This window comes from Anomaloglossus baeobatrachus, chromosome 2 (assembly GCF_048569485.1).
Source record: "Anomaloglossus baeobatrachus isolate aAnoBae1 chromosome 2, aAnoBae1.hap1, whole genome shotgun sequence".
Taxonomy (NCBI): domain Eukaryota; kingdom Metazoa; phylum Chordata; class Amphibia; order Anura; family Aromobatidae; genus Anomaloglossus; species Anomaloglossus baeobatrachus.
Genome location: NC_134354.1, coordinates 454881692 through 454897450, shown reverse-complemented (window position 1 = coordinate 454897450; position 15759 = coordinate 454881692). Strand labels below are relative to the sequence as shown.

Here is a 15759-nt window from a genome sequence, read left to right as displayed (position 1 = left end):
ACTGAACCTTCTAGGCCACTAGGGAGAAATAAAATGCATCGGACTTTGAGGGACAGAAAGCACCTAGTCCATAACGGAAGTAAACGGCACTAATAAAATAAGAACATGACACAAGATCAGGATTCTCTAAGCAATTTAGCTGTATCATATTAACTAACTATTATGAGATTTCTAATTTTATTATTTTCAGTATTTATTTAGGTTCTTTTTTTTTTTTCTTCTTCAATACAGAGAGGTTGATATATTATTCCCTGGCTATACTCACATGCAGAGAGCACAGCCTATACGATGGAGTCATTGGATACTAAGGTAACTGACTGTTTTTCGTTAATCTGGGTTTCATACAATATGTGTGCCCCTCACCTGAGTGTGCCTTTTCTTATAGAAAGCAAGAAGCATTTTTTGTAACATATACATATACATATGTATATAAATATATATATTAGCCGTGATAGATATTTGTAACTAATTTTCTTCTTATGACCTCTCAGCCACGCTGTGGCATTGTGTAGGGATGCTGAGAGACTTGGGGAGATACAGAAGAGGATCAATGTTTTACCCCTTGGAAGGTAAATAAAGCTTTTATTATTTTGATCTCTTGAATAAAATGCATTTACATAAGTATAAACGTTAAGGGTAGAGTAAGAAGGAACAGCTGTTGGCTGAATGCTTGTACAGCCATCTGTAAAAACTGTCTGTGGCCTTTGGCCCAAAAAAGCACTTCAACTAACAGGTCCATTAGGAACTCTGTGTCTTCACCCTATAACCCTTAAGCATGGATTTGGATGGGACCCCCTGCATTATTTCCATGGAGTAGCTGTTGGATGGAGGAGCAAGCTTCCGGCAAGGCTAGTTAAACTAAGCTGGGTCACAGTAACTAGTGGGTCAGAATTAGTAGCCAAAACCATATTCAAGAACCAGCCAAAGTCAGATACTATGAGGTAGACAAGAGTGAAGTCAAACAGGCTTAAGTTAAGATTAGTGGGTATCACAAAGTCACAAATAGTCAGGGTCACAACCCATGTAAGAATTTATAACTGTGGAATAGCAGAAATATATACCTAAGGCGCAAGGAGTAAATGAAGCACAATATTTGACAACTCCCAAGAGAAAGCAGGGAATTTAGGTAGGGTGTGGTGCAACCCCATTGGTCTCAGCAGGAGCATGATTGCTCCTGCACAGCTGCTGGACAGCACACATACCAATTCTACTTAGCTGGGTGGAATCACCAGACCAAGCCACATTAGGACCCCTGGCTGGATAGTGTCTGGGCCGCCCATAGTTTCTGGCCATGAAGTCTCCTCCAGTAGCTCACGAAGAATAAATAATGCAACGCCTAGTGACAGAGGTAGATGTTCCTGGAGCAGGACCAGGAAAAGATGTGACAGTATCTAAAGTACATGGCTAATTGAAGAGAAAATATTGAAAAGCAGAAGATACATTTGATTAAAATTATAATTTTCCCTACACTAAGTGACCACTTTATTAGAGAAGTTATCCTGTCCACATGGGCTGATATTCCTGCAGAATGATTTCAACACAACAAATGAAATCCAACACGCTACTAGGTTGGTTTATTTAGTGTATATTTGTTGTCTAATATCCCGATGTTAGGTAATAGAGTTGGAGGAATTATGGTGGAACACACATGATCAGAAGGGGCAGCTTATTTGAGATCAGTACAGCATGCATGCCCACTACACTCATGAGAATTATCTGCTCTAGCAATATGACTGGTTTTGTTTCTGTTCCCCTTGTCTAGCACCCCTTCTGTTGCTGCTGCCTGCCACTCTATGATCTGTGACATCGCCACCTGTTGTGGGGACACATCAGGCATTGTCACTTACAGTGCCTAATATCATGTTATTACCCATATGACATCATCACCCCTAACTGTCTTCTACAAAAAAAACAAAAAAATAGGGTGTGCACACCTTTAGTATTAAATTAATGTAGAGGTGTACATTATGTGGCCAAAATACAGCCATACATTATGCACTGCGATTAATGACTACATGAGCTTCAATATTGCTGTGCACATTAAAAAGAAAAGTACATAGGTAGCACTTTTTGATCAAAAAAGCGCAAAAGCAATAATACCATGTCAAAGTGTACCTAAATATGGTTAGTCCCTATCGCTAATCTTCTATCTCTCCATGTGCCAAACCAGGCCCCCTCTGAACTGGGGAAGTGAAAGGGTAGTGTTACACTAAACGACGTACCAGCGATCCCGACAACGATTCAACCTGATAGGGATCGCTGGTAAGTCACTGGGAGGTCGCAGGTGAGATGTCACACAGTCAGATCTTACCAACGACTCAGTAACGATACAGGTCGCAGCAGTAGCGACCTGTATAACGATCTCTGCTGTCACTGAGACCCTGTCACACAGTGTCAAACATAGAGATGCGTCCTGCCCAGCAGGACATCGCCTTTGAAGAAAATGGTCCAGGACATTCAGCAACGACTGGCGACCTCACAGCAGGGGCCAGGTCGTTGCTGGATGTTACACACAGCGAGATCGCTAGCAAGGTCGCTGTTGCGTCACAAAACCCGTGACTCAGCAGCAATATCGCTAGCGATGTTGCTTATTGAGACGTGGCCTAAAGAAAACCAGGCATAGCTTGTAATTAAAATCTTGTAATGGAAGAATGTGTAGATAAGGGTGCTGAGCTCATGAAGGGGTTACACCTCTCAATGTGTCCTGCAAAAAATTTAAATAAAATAGGGCCTGCATAGCCCTTTAATGTAATTACGTTTTCTCAGGCTTTTAGAGGAACTCACCAAGCCATTTCCCTGACATCCCCCCCCATACTTTCAATAATAACAGAGACAATGAAATCATGTTTTGTATGGAGCCTTAAGGCTGTGTGCACATGTTGCGTTTTTTACCGCGGAAACGCTGCGTTTAGAACTGCAGCGTTTCAGTGGCAAATTGCATGCGTTCAGCTTTCCCAGCAAAGTGTATGAGAAAGCCGAAAAATCAGTGCACACGCTGTGTTTCTAAATGCAGCGTTTTGGATGCCAAAAATCGGTGCGGAAAGAAAAGCAGCATGTCACTTCTTTTGTGCGGTGTGGCTGCGTTCTCTCCCCCATTATATCAATGATGTGGGGTCAGAACGCAGATACACCGCAGTTCGCTGCATTTTTGTTGCGGTCCGCGGGCTTTGTCGGCATGCCAGAACGCAGGCATTTACCTGGAAGTGAGGTCAAGAGGTTTCCTGTTGACCTCAATTCCTGGCAAAGTCCTGGAAAGCCCCCGGTGTCGCCAAAGTGCCCGCCCCGACCCCCCCTCCCAAAAATCCAACATGGCCGCGCGCACAGTAGCGCACCGGCCGCCCTGTTCCTATGATTTCTGTCGCATGTGCCTTGAGACATGCGACAGAAAAATGCCCCCCAGGCCCTGCCCGGTCACCCCCTATTCCCCCCGGTATTCCCCCTTACCTGTCCGGTCGCAGCGCTGATCCCCCGCGGCCCCCTCCTTCACAGTGCACGCTGGCCGGTCACATGTGCAGAGCAGCTGACAGCCAGCACTGTGTTCAGAGAGCTGTGCTGGCTGCTCAGCACTGTGCAGCTGTGACCCGGGGAGAGTGGGTGCAGATTTTTGGCACCCACTCTCCTCAAATGGAGGGTCTGCCCTCCTAGAAAATGGGGGATACGTTCCCTGAACGTGCCCCCATATTCTAGAAGGTCCAGAGGCGACGTGGGACGTCCAAATGGATTTCTGCGGACCCATTTTTTTAAAAACTTTTTATTAAATTGGAGAACAAGGGAATGATTTGGGGAGTGTTTTTTCTAATAAAAAAATTTTTGTCATTTTTTTTTGCTTTTGTTTACTGTCAATTAGTTATGTCTGGTATCTGATAGACGCCGTGACATCACTAATTGTTGGGCTTGATGCCAGGTGACATTACACATCTGGTATCAACCCCATTTATTACCCCGTTTGCCAACGCACCAGGGCGCGGGATGAGTTGGGGCGAAGCGCCAGGATTGGCGCATCTAATGGATGCGCCACTTCTGGGGCGGCTGCGGCCTGCTATTTTTAGGCTGGGAAGAGTCCAATAACCATGGCTCTTCCCACCCTGAGAATACCAGACCCCAGCTGTCAGCTTCACCTTGGCTGGTGATCTAATTTGGGGGGACCCCACGTTATTTTTTTTTTAATTCTTTATTTATAAATAAAAAAAAAAGCCTGGGGAGCCCTCCAAATTGATCACCAGCCAAGATGAAGCTGCCAGCTGTGGTTTGCAGGCTACAGCTGTCTGCTTTACCCTGACTGGCTATCAAAAATAGGGGGGACCCCACGCCATTTTTTTCATTGTTTTTTTTTTTTTTTTGGATAAATACTAAGCTAGGCACCCTTTAGTGCCACATGAAAGGTACTAAAGGTGCCAGCTTAGAATATGCAGGCGGGGGTGGGACGTTATATATATTTGACATCCATTCATCCATTGACGCTTTTTAGGCTGTGTGTCCACAATCAGGGTTTGCAGCGTTATGGGCGCTGAGTTTTTTCCCTGCGTCCATAACGCTGCGTTGTGCACTAGAAGCACAGTGGAAGGATTTTTGGAGATCCCATGCCCACTGTGCTTCTTTTCTCCGCAGCATAAACTGACCGGTGGCGTGGCTTCCCGAGCCTCAGCATGTCAATTTATGCTGCGGAGACGAGAGTGTTCTCTGCAGGTAGCATAGAGCTCCACAGCAGCCTGAACCCAAATCGTGGGCATGGGCAGCTGCAGGAAGGCTGGCACTGTGTACTAGACGCCGTGTCGCGGGATCATGGCCACATAGCCTTAGGCCTCTTTCACACGTCAGTGATTCTGGTACGTTTGTGCTTTTTTTTAAACGTACCAGAATCACTGACATACGCAGACCCATTATAATTGATTTTTCACTGCACGTGTCTCCGTGCGGCGTACCCGCGTGTGCGTGATTGCCGCACGGAGACATGTCCATTTTTTTTCTGGCATCACTGATGTTCCACGGACCACGCAGTGGTGTGGTCCGTGAAACACGTGCCAGAAAAAAACGTGCTTTTAAAATAAAAATCATTTTAACTCACCTGGCGTCCAGCGATGTCCTCTGCAGCCCGTGCAGCTTGCTGCTTCTGAGCCGGCTCATTATTGTCGCGCATATTCATGATGCGCGACACAGCCGACGTGGAAGCAGCTGCTGCGGGGGTCAGCACCAGCCGGATGCTGCACCGCGGGAGCGATCAGCACCATGGAGAGCGGGAGCGGGCGCAGGTGAGATGATTACTGAGTGCAATCACGGGCCACGGAGAACGGAGCCTGGATTGCACTTAGACAACCCACGTGTGCCGTGATTCACGGCACACGGAGGGACATGTGCATGTTTTACACGCCAGTGAAAAACGTCAGTGTTTTTCACTGACGTGTGAAACGGGCCTAAAAGTGAGAATATTGTTGCTACAGCAACATTTTGGGTGAAGTAGCTGTGGATTCAAAATGCTTAATATACTCCTGAATAAAATCCTTGAGGGGTGCAGATTCCAAAATGGGGTCACTTGTGGGGGTTTTCTGACGTATAGGTACCCAAGGGGCCCTGCTAATGTGACATGGTGCGCGAAGTTTATTTCAACTTTTCCAAAATTCAAATGGTGCTCCTTCCATTCCAAGCCCTCCCATTTATCCAACCAGAATGTGGAGAAGGAAATGACATCACGGGTTTTTTTTTCCAAAGGTCTGTGTTCAACCAACTTTATTAACACTGACAAGTCTTAAAAAAACGCACCTAAAAAAACGCATGAAAACCGCATGAAAAACGCATGCGTTTTCGATGCGTTTTTCTCAAAAAGCATTGTTTACAATTCTCCCCTCTGCCAGAGGGTGCGTTTTTTCCGCGCTGAAAAAAAAGCAACGTGTGCACATAGCCTAAAGGTGGAAAGCCATGTCTGTGACATTCCGTATATAGGACTGACATCATTTATGATGTCACTACTTTCCACTCCCCTCCCTCCCTACTAGTCAACTGTGTCATCAATGCCATTCTTGGGCCTTAAAGAGCGGCACATTAGTCGATGTCATAAACATTTTGATATCAAGACCACTGTCGCATCATTCTCCTTTGATCTCTTCACCCAATTATATCATTAAATGTACTGTGACTCTACACAGATCAGCCTGTATCTTTGAAAAACCCTCTTAAAGTGGTCATCAGCAGTAACCTTGTCATGGCATAAACAGTGAGCCGCCTAACTCACAAACACTGCTTTATCGCTATCTATGTAGCCTTAAATGTAAAGTAGGAATTAACTACCACCTATTCTGGGTGCAGCCGCTGCATCTGTTCAGCAACTATGGGTCCCAGCAGTAAATATGTAGGGTCAGCACTTAACCCTTTTAGTTTCCCAGAAAGAATGGCTTTCTCATAAATGACATTTAACCCAGAATAAATTACTTATCTCTGGGGAAATGCTATTGGAATTCTCACTATTCCTCCTGGGACTCTCACAATCTTTCCTGGGGCTTTCACAATCTTTCCTTGGACTTTCACGATCTTTCCTGGGACTCTCACGATCTTTCCTGGGAATCTCACGATCTTTCCTGGGACTCTCACGATCTTTCCTGGGACTCTCACGATCTTTCCTGGGACTCTCACGATCTTTCCTGGGACTCTCACGATCTTTCCTGGGACTCTCACGATCTTTCCTGGGACTCTCACGATCTTTCCTGGGACTCTCACGATCTTTCCTGGGACTCTCACGATCTTTCCTGGGACTCTCACGATCCCTCCTGGAACTCTCACGATCCCTCCTGGAACTCTCACGATCCCTCCTGGAACTCTCACGATCCCTCCTGGAACTCTCACGATCCCTCCTGGAACTCTCACGATCCCTCCTGGAACTCTCACGATCCCTCTTGGGACTCACACAATCCCTCCTGGGACTCACACAATCCCTCCTGGGACTCACACAATCCCTCCTGGGACTCACACAATCCTTCCTGGGACTCACACAATCCCTCTTGGGACTCACACAATCCCTCCTGGGACTCACACAATCCCTCCTGGGACTCACAATCTTTCCTGTGACGCTCACATGGGAATCACTTCTGGGACTCACACGATCCCTCTTGGGAATCTCACAATCACTTCTGGGACTCTCACGATCCCTCCTGGGATGCTTACAATCTTTCCTGGGATTCTCTTGATCCCTCTTTGGACTCTCACGATCCTTCTTTGGACTCTCACGATCCTTCTTTGGACTCTCACGATCCTTCTTTGGACTCTCACGATCCTTCTTTGGACTTTCACAATCCCTCTTTGGACTCTCACGATCCGTCTTTGGACTCTCACGATCCGTCTTTGGACTCTCACGATCCGTCTTTGGACTCTCACGAACCCTCTTTGGACTCTCACGAACCCTCTTTGGACTCTCATGAACCCTCTTTGGACTCTCACGATCCCTCTTTGGACTCTCACGATCCCTCTTTGGACTCTCACGATCTTTCCTGGGACTCTCACGATCCCTCTTGGGACTCTCATGATCCCTCCTTGGACTATCCAGATCCCTCCTGTATATGTGCAATACTGTACTTTACCATTTAGATGTATTTTTAGAAATTAAAAGTGGTATCCATAGTAATCACATTTTCGAAAAGTTTGCCAAAAGCTGCCTACCAGCCACAGTTGGCAGATGTACTCCCTGTGAATGGAAGGGGAGAGAGGTAAAAAATTATAACTGCAGATCAGACTACATACAATTATTTTTTTTTTTTTATTTTTAATCAACATTGTTTTCCAAATGTGTTATGTCTTCATTATGGATGCATTAGAACAAAAATGATTGCTAAGATAGAAGAACCTTTAAAATAGGAATCGGTTGTTTGTTTATAATTGTTTATTTTTTCAGTGGCGCAATAGCTGGAAATCCCTTAGGCATAGACAGAGAACTTCTTCGTAAAGGTACTGTTTTATCATTTTTTTTACTGTTATGTGCAGTATAGATTTTCTTTTTTTAGGTGAAAGTAGGATTCTGAACCAAAACCGTTCCCAAGTTTTGATGTTCCCCCTGGCACTGTGTCAACCGCCAATGATATAAGAAAAAAAAACAATTTTAGATGCACACGTCCTAGATTGTAAATAGTCACTTTTTAGGTGGTTATTGCACCCAACGTATTAGGCGTATCCTACAGTCAAACCATATGTAAGTCATCCATATGCACAATAGTCAATACTTAAGAAGCCATATACCAAGTGCTCACTTATCTGCACTGATGCCCATCATCCATCCATTTGTATCTTTGCTGCTATATGTTTGGCAGTCTGGTATTCAGTACTTCTATACAATAGATACAAAGAAACATTGCCAGCTCACCTATACTTGGGCTGTCACAAATCAGGAGCACAGAAACCACCTCTGTTGGGCCTAGTAGTATTCACAAAAGGAAAAAAAAATCCATCTCCATGAATGAGAAAATAAAATTGATGGCTTTATTTACAAATTACGAGAGTTAAAATCCAAAGAGTCAACATGTGGAATCTCAAGGGGAATAAAATGTCCTATGTTGATGCCGGCAGCTACATGTTTCAGACAATGACTCTTTCTTCAAGAAGAACTTATTGTCTGAAACATGTAGCTGCTGGCATCAACATAGGACACTTTATTCTCCTTGGGATTCCACATGTTGACTCTTTGGATTTTAACTCTCGTAATCTGGAAATAAAGCCATCAATTTTATTTTCTCATTCATGGAGCTGGATTTTTTTTTCCTTTTGTGAATACTTCTCTACAATACCCACTTACAGTGTTCCTTGTATTCTGCTGTAAAAGGATTTTATGGTTGATTGGGAATCCTAGTGGGTTACTGTGATCTCATGGGTAAGACTTTGTATCAATACTTACACTCTGTTCATATATTCCCCAAAAGCTCTTTGTTAAAGGCATATTTTGGTAAAATTTCTGATGTGTACCTCCAACAGAAGACTGTAAAGTATGCACAAATATACAGTGACATAAGCTGATAGCTCTGTATAGAAAAGAGTAGTCTAATAGGATTTTCCATACAATCTTGTAATAAAAAAAAGACCAAATGCACACTTTTGACATTCATTGTGTGAATGGAGACCTATACATTCTTTTAGCATTTGCCCCAAACGTTTTTCTGGAGCATTTGCTAAAACGCAGTGCTACAACACAATGGGAAAAGAGCCTAATGTACATTTGGGTCTAGAAAAGCAATGTCATATATAGTCAAAGTTAAAAAAAATTGTATATGTGCAATCTTGGCATATAACATGCTTATCATTTTTTTCGGCAAAAGTAGATTCGAACATTTTGGAAGTATTTTAGCCGTTCACTTACCCTTCCTTTAAGAATCTTATTACCGTAAATTGTTGGCTACTTCATTAAAGGGTTAGCATTATGTGTCTGGTAAACTATGTTGCACTTTTTATTGACAGAACTTAAATTTGATACGATGAGCCTGAACAGCATGGATGCTACCAGTGAGCGCGACTTTGTAGGTAAAACCAGCAATTTATTCTCCAGAACTCTAAATGTACATACAAAATGTTTCCATTGATTTATTTCATTTCTGTAGGGTTGTAAACCAGTAGATGGAAATATATCTTCTCTAACATATACATACAAAAGGATCCACAGGTTATTTTAATACTATTCTTGTTTAACTACCCCGCTCCATAAGATTGAGGGGCTCCCATTCAGAAGGTCTCATTAAGGCAATGTATTGTGAAAGTTGCTGGGCTGATACCATCATATTAGAAAAAGTGCAGGAATGCCACAGCTGTCATACATTTTGCTACCATTCCATCAAATATTAAAGAGAAGAAAAAGATCCACACAATCAAATTGTTGAGGCATTCCATACTCATATGACTAAGTTTATGTGTCCCTACCACTGAAACATATGTAAGACCCAAGAAAAGACATTCAAAGTGGTTTTGAAGGGAAAATATAACACATTTTATTTCATATAGCTTGTGCATCAAATCAGGAAGGTTCAGAAAAGCATTATGGACAAAGGTGTATCGATCGCCAAAGTGTCAGTATGCAATATTACAATATATCGCCATTTATACAATGCATATGATTGAACTTTACATACAGAGTCATACATAGTTGTATTCACAATAGGGCATTTAGATGCAATTATAATACAAGTAAGGACAACAATAAAGACATCAGAGTAACATCAAAAATTCATCATTATTAGTCCTGAATTGTCACAACCATGTATAACTCCATACCAATGGTATATTGCACCCATGCCCATTTCATGAATCAATTTGCAAAAAATTGACAATCATTATGCAAGCTCAAAAAAACCCTCAGGTACAGATAAAGTGCAAAGTGCAATATACAAATTAATGTTATAATATAACACACTAAATTGCACTAATCCCTTTGAGGTAGTAAAAATGACAGATCAAAAAATGGGGTCTCCCAAAGCTGAGTATTGCAACAGCCCATAAGGTGTCATACTGCATGTGCATTGAAAAACATCAGCTCATAGTCAACAAGACATTGTATACATATAGAGCAATAACAATCAATATAAACACATGCAGCAGCACTCCATAAGTCAGGTGGGTCAACCCCACTGTTGCATACTTAACGTTTAGCGATCAGAACCGAAGGAGGTGTACACCAAACCCAGGGACGTACGTTTCGCAGTCTTTTTCAACCCGGTATATGCAGGAAAGTATTCCCTCAAATATGTTAGGCTACGGGTTGAACTAGATGGACTTAGGCGGGCTTTGCACGCTGCAACATCAGTAACAATGTGTTACCGATGCTGCAGCGATAGTCCCGCCCCCGTCGCACGTGCAATATCTAGTGAAAGCTGCCGTAGCGATTATTATCGCTACGGCAGTTTCACACGCACATACCTGCCGTGCGACGTCCCTCTGGCCGGCGACCCGCCTCCTTCCTAAGGGGGCGGGTCGTGCGGCGTCACAGCGACGTCACACGGCAGGCGGCCAATAGAAGTGGAGGGGCGGAGATGAGCAGGATGTAAACATCCCGCCCACCTCCGTCCTTCTCATTGCAGCCGGCGGCAGGTAAGGTGATGTTCCTCGCTCCTGCGGCTTCATACACAGCGATGTGCGCTGCCGCAGGAGTGAGGAACTACATCGTACCTGTCGCTGCACCGGCATTATGGAAATGTCGGAGGCTGCAGCGATGATACGATAACGACGCTTTTGCGCTCGTTCATCGTATCAAAAAGGTTTTACACGTTGCGATATCGACTGCGACGCCGGATGTGCGTCACTTTCGATTTGACCCCATCGACATCGCACGTGCAATGTCGCAACGTGCAAAGCAGCCCTTAGAGTCTCCCTTCAACCTTAAAAACTATGATACTATGATACTATGATGTCTGATTTGGTTTCAGCGGAATTTCTGTTCTGGGCCTCTCTGTGCATGACTCACCTTAGCAAGATGTCCGAAGATCTTATCATTTACAGCACCAAGGAGTTCAGCTTTGTTACCCTCTCAGACTCTTACAGGTTTGTGATTTATACATAGCATACCTGTTACCAACACATACAATCTTAAACACCCACACATTGCATTGAAGAAGGGAATTTTGTTTACTTACCGTAAATTCCTTTTCTTCTAGCTCCAATTGGGAGACCCAGACAATTGGGTGTATAGCTATTGCCTCTGGAGGCCACACAAAGTATTACACTTAAAAGTGTAAGGCCCCTCCCCTTCTGGCTATACACCCCCAGTGGGATCACTGGCTCACCAGTTTTAGTGCCAAAGCAAGAAGGAGGAAAGCCAATAACTGGTTTAAAGACCAATTCAATCCGAGGAAACATCGGAGAACTGAACCATACCACATGAACAACATGTGTACCCGAAAAAAACAGAAAAACCCCGAGAAAACAGGGCGGGTGCTGGGTCTCCCAATTGGAGCTAGAAGAAAAGGAATTTACGGTAAGTAAACAAAATTCCCTTCTTCTTTGTCGCTCCATTGGGAGACCCAGACAATTGGGATGTCCAAAAGCAATCCCTGGGTGGGTAAAAGAATACCTCATGATAGGGCCGTCAAACGGCCCTCTCCTACAGGTGGCCAACCGCCGCCTGAATGACTTATCTACCTAGGCTGGCGTCTGCCGAAGCGTAGGTATGCATCTGATAATGCTTGGTAAAAGTAAGTAGACTCGACCAGGTGGGTGCCTGACACACCTGCTGAGCCGTAGCCTGGTGCCGTAATGCCCAGGATGCACCCACGGCTCTGGTAGAATGGGCCTTCGGCCTTGAGAGAACCAGAAGCCCAGTAGAACTGTAGGTTTCAAGAATTGGTTCCTCGAGCCCCCGAGCAAGGGTGGATCTGGAAGCTTGCGACTGTTTACGCCGACCAGCGACAAGGACAAAGAGTGCATCCGGGTGGCGCAGGAGCGCCATGCGGGAAGTAGAACCTGAGTGCTCTCACCAGAACCAACAGATGCAAATCTTTCTGAAATTGATGGACTGGACGAGGACACAAAGAAGGTGAGGTGATATCCTGATTGATATGAAAATGGGATACCACCTTAGGGAGAAATTCCGGAACCGGACGCAGAACTACCCTGTCCTGGTGAAGGACCAGGAAGGGAGTTTGTATGAGAGCGTTGCTAGCTCGGAAACTCTCCTAAGAGACGAGACCGTTACTAGAAGGCCACTTCCCGTGAAAAACGGGAAGGGAGACATCCTTCAAAGGCTCGAAAGGCGGCATCTGGAGAGCAATTAGAACCTTGTTCAGATCTCAGGGCTCTAACGGCCGCTTGTACGGAGTGCTGAGAAGACAAACTCCCCGTAGGAACGTGCGTACCTGAGGAAGTCGTCGTTTCTGAAAAAATACAGATAGCGCTGAGACTTGTCCCTAAAGGGAACTGAGCGACAACCCATTTTCCTACCTAGATTGCAGGAAGGAAGGAAACATAGACGATGCAACCGGCCAGGGAGAAACACCCTGCGCCGAGCACCGAGATAAGAACATCTTCCACGTCCTGTGGTCAATCTTGGCGGACGTTGGTATGCTAGCCTGTCTCATGGTGGCAACCACGTCCTGAGGTAATCCTGACGACACTAGGTTCCAGGACTCAATGCCACACCATCCGGTTGAGGGCCGTAGAATTCAAATGGAAGAATGGCCCTTGAGACAGCCAGTCTGATTGGTCTGGTAGTGCCCCCGGTTAGCCTACCGTGAGGCACCACAGAACCGAGTACCACAACATCCTCGGCCAATTTGTAGCGACGAGGATGGCGCGGCCGCAGTCGGTCTTGATCTAGCGCAGTACTCTGGGCAACAATGCCAGAGGTGGCACCTAAGGTAGCTGGAACTGCGACCAATGCTGAACTAAGGCGTTTGCCGCCAGAGCTCGATGATTGTGAAACCGTGCCATGAAGCTGGCACATTGTTGTTGTGCCGTGACGCCATTAGATCGACGTCCGGCCTCTGTCAGCGGCGCCAGATCTCCTGAAACCCGTCCGGGTGAGGAGACCATACTCTTTCGGCCACACCTCAGCGACTTAGGAAGTCAGCTTCCTAGTTTCCACACTTGGGATGTGAATTGTGGATATGGTGGATGCTGTGTCTTCCACCCACATCAGAACCTGCCGGACTTCCTGGAAGGCTTGCCGGTTGCGCGTTCTTCCTTGGTGGTTGATGTATGCCACCGCTGTGGAGCTGTCCGACTGAAGTCGGATATGCTTGCTTTCCAGCCGCTGTTGGAAGGATTGTAGGGCAAGATACACTGCTCTGTGTTCAAGAACATTGATCTGAAGAGTGGACTCTTGCTGAGTCCACGTACCCTGAGCGCTGTAGTGGAGAAAAACTGCTCCCCACCCTGATAGACTCGCGTCTGTCGTAACTATCGCCCAGGACGGGGATAGGAAGGACCTTCTTTTTGACCAAGAGGTGAGAAGAAGCCACCACCGTAGAGATTCCTTGGCCGCCTGAGAAAGAACGACGACTCTGTTGAGGGACGTCGACTCCTCGTCCCATTGGCGGAGAATGTCCCATTGTAGTGGACGCAGTAAAACTGCGCGAAAGGAACTGCCTCCATTGCTACCATCTTACGTAGGAAGTGCATGAGGCGTCTCAATGTGTGCGACTGGTTCTTAAAGAAGAGCTTGCAGCCCGTAGTGAATGCTGTTTGTCTAGCGGCAGCTTCACTATCGCTGAGAGAGTAAGAAACTCTATGCCTAGATATGTTATCGATAGGGTCGGGGTCGGATCTGACTTTAAAAAGTTGATGATCCACCCAAAACTCTAGAGAGTCTCCAGCGCAACGTTCGGGCAGTGTTGGCATGTTTCCTAAGAGAGTGCCTTGACAAGTAGATCGTCTAAATACGGGACCACAGAGTGACCCTGAGAGTGCAGGACTGTGACTACTGCTGCCCTGACCTTGGCGAAGACCAGTTGGACTGTCGCTAGCCGGAAGGTAGAGCTACGAACAGAGGGTGTTCGTCTCCTATAACGAAGCGTAGAAACGCTAGTGCTCTGGATCAATCGGCACGTGTGGATAAGCATCCTTGATGCCTAATGATGCTAGGAAATATCCTTGGGACCTTGAGGCGATGACATGGCGGAGGGATTCCATCCGGAACCGCCTGGTGTCCACGAGCTTGCTGAGCATTTTTAGATCCAGAACGGGACGGAACGGCCCGTTGTTATAGGTACCGCAAAGAATTTGGGGTAAAAACCGTGACCTTGTTCCTGAAGAGGAACGGGGGTCATCACTCTTTCTGCCTATAGAGTGCACCCTGTTTGCAGAAGAGCAGCGGCCCGGCCGGGAGGTGGAGAAATTCTGAAGAATCGAGTTGGAGGACGAGAAGTGAGCTCTATCCTGTACCCGTGAGACAGAATGTCTCACACCCAACGGTCATTGACCTATGGCAGCTAAATATCGCCAAGGCGGGAGAGCCTGCTACCGACCGAGGCCGCAAGTCATGAGGAAGCCGCCTTGGAAGCGGGTTTTCAGACTGTCGTTTTTTTGGGCGAGACTGAGCCCGCTAAGAATCTTAGCTCCTCTGATCCTTTTGAGTCCACATTGGACGAGGAAAAATGGGACCTGCCCGAGCCTCGAAAAGGCCGAAAACCCCGACTGCCTCTTGCTCTGTTGGGGTTTGTTGTGTCCGGGCTGAGGAAAGGATGAATCCTTACCCCTGGACTGTTTGATGGTTACATCCAACGCTCACCAAACAGTCGGTCAGCAGAAAAAGGCAACTGGTTAGGCAACCTTTTTTGGAAGCAGAATCTGCCTTCCATTCACTTAACGAGCAGACCAGGCTCTGCTTAAAAACACGGAGTAGCGGAGGCTACCGCCGCACGGTTCGCAGAGTCCAGGACAACCTGAATCGCGTAAGAAACAAATGCAGACATTTGAGAGGTTAAGGATGCCACCTGCGGCACAGATGTACGTGTAACCGTGTCAATCTGTGTAAGACAAGCTGAAATAGCTTGGAGTGCCCCAAGGGAGAGAATGCCGGAGCCAACGGTGCGCCGACAGCCTCATAGATGGCTTTCGACCAGAGATCCATCTGTCTGTCAGTGGCATCTTTGAGTTTGCAGTTCCATCTCCCACTGCAACTATGGATCTAGCTACAAGCCTGGAGATTGGAGGATGCCGCTCGGGACATTGGGTCCAGTCCTTGACCAAGTCAGGGGACAGGGATAACGTGTATCCTAAGCCGTTTGGAGAAGCGCATATCTGGATAAGCGTGGTGTTCCTGGACTGCCTCTCTGAAGGCAGAGTGGTCCAGAAAAATACGTGAAGCTG

At 46.0% G+C, this 15759-nt stretch overlaps 1 protein-coding gene across 1 annotated transcript in view; it reads left to right on the top strand.

The window, feature by feature from the left end:
* The window catches only part of ASL (argininosuccinate lyase), an 82220-nt gene that overhangs the window by 49868 nt on the left and 16593 nt on the right, over nucleotides 1–15759 (top strand). The window contains exons 7-11 of the mRNA XM_075336314.1: nucleotides 232–309; nucleotides 492–569; nucleotides 7877–7929; nucleotides 9427–9489; nucleotides 11382–11496. Coding sequence (XP_075192429.1) covers nucleotides 232–309; nucleotides 492–569; nucleotides 7877–7929; nucleotides 9427–9489; nucleotides 11382–11496 — 387 coding nt within the window. The remainder of the gene's footprint in view (nucleotides 1–231; nucleotides 310–491; nucleotides 570–7876; nucleotides 7930–9426; nucleotides 9490–11381; nucleotides 11497–15759) is intronic.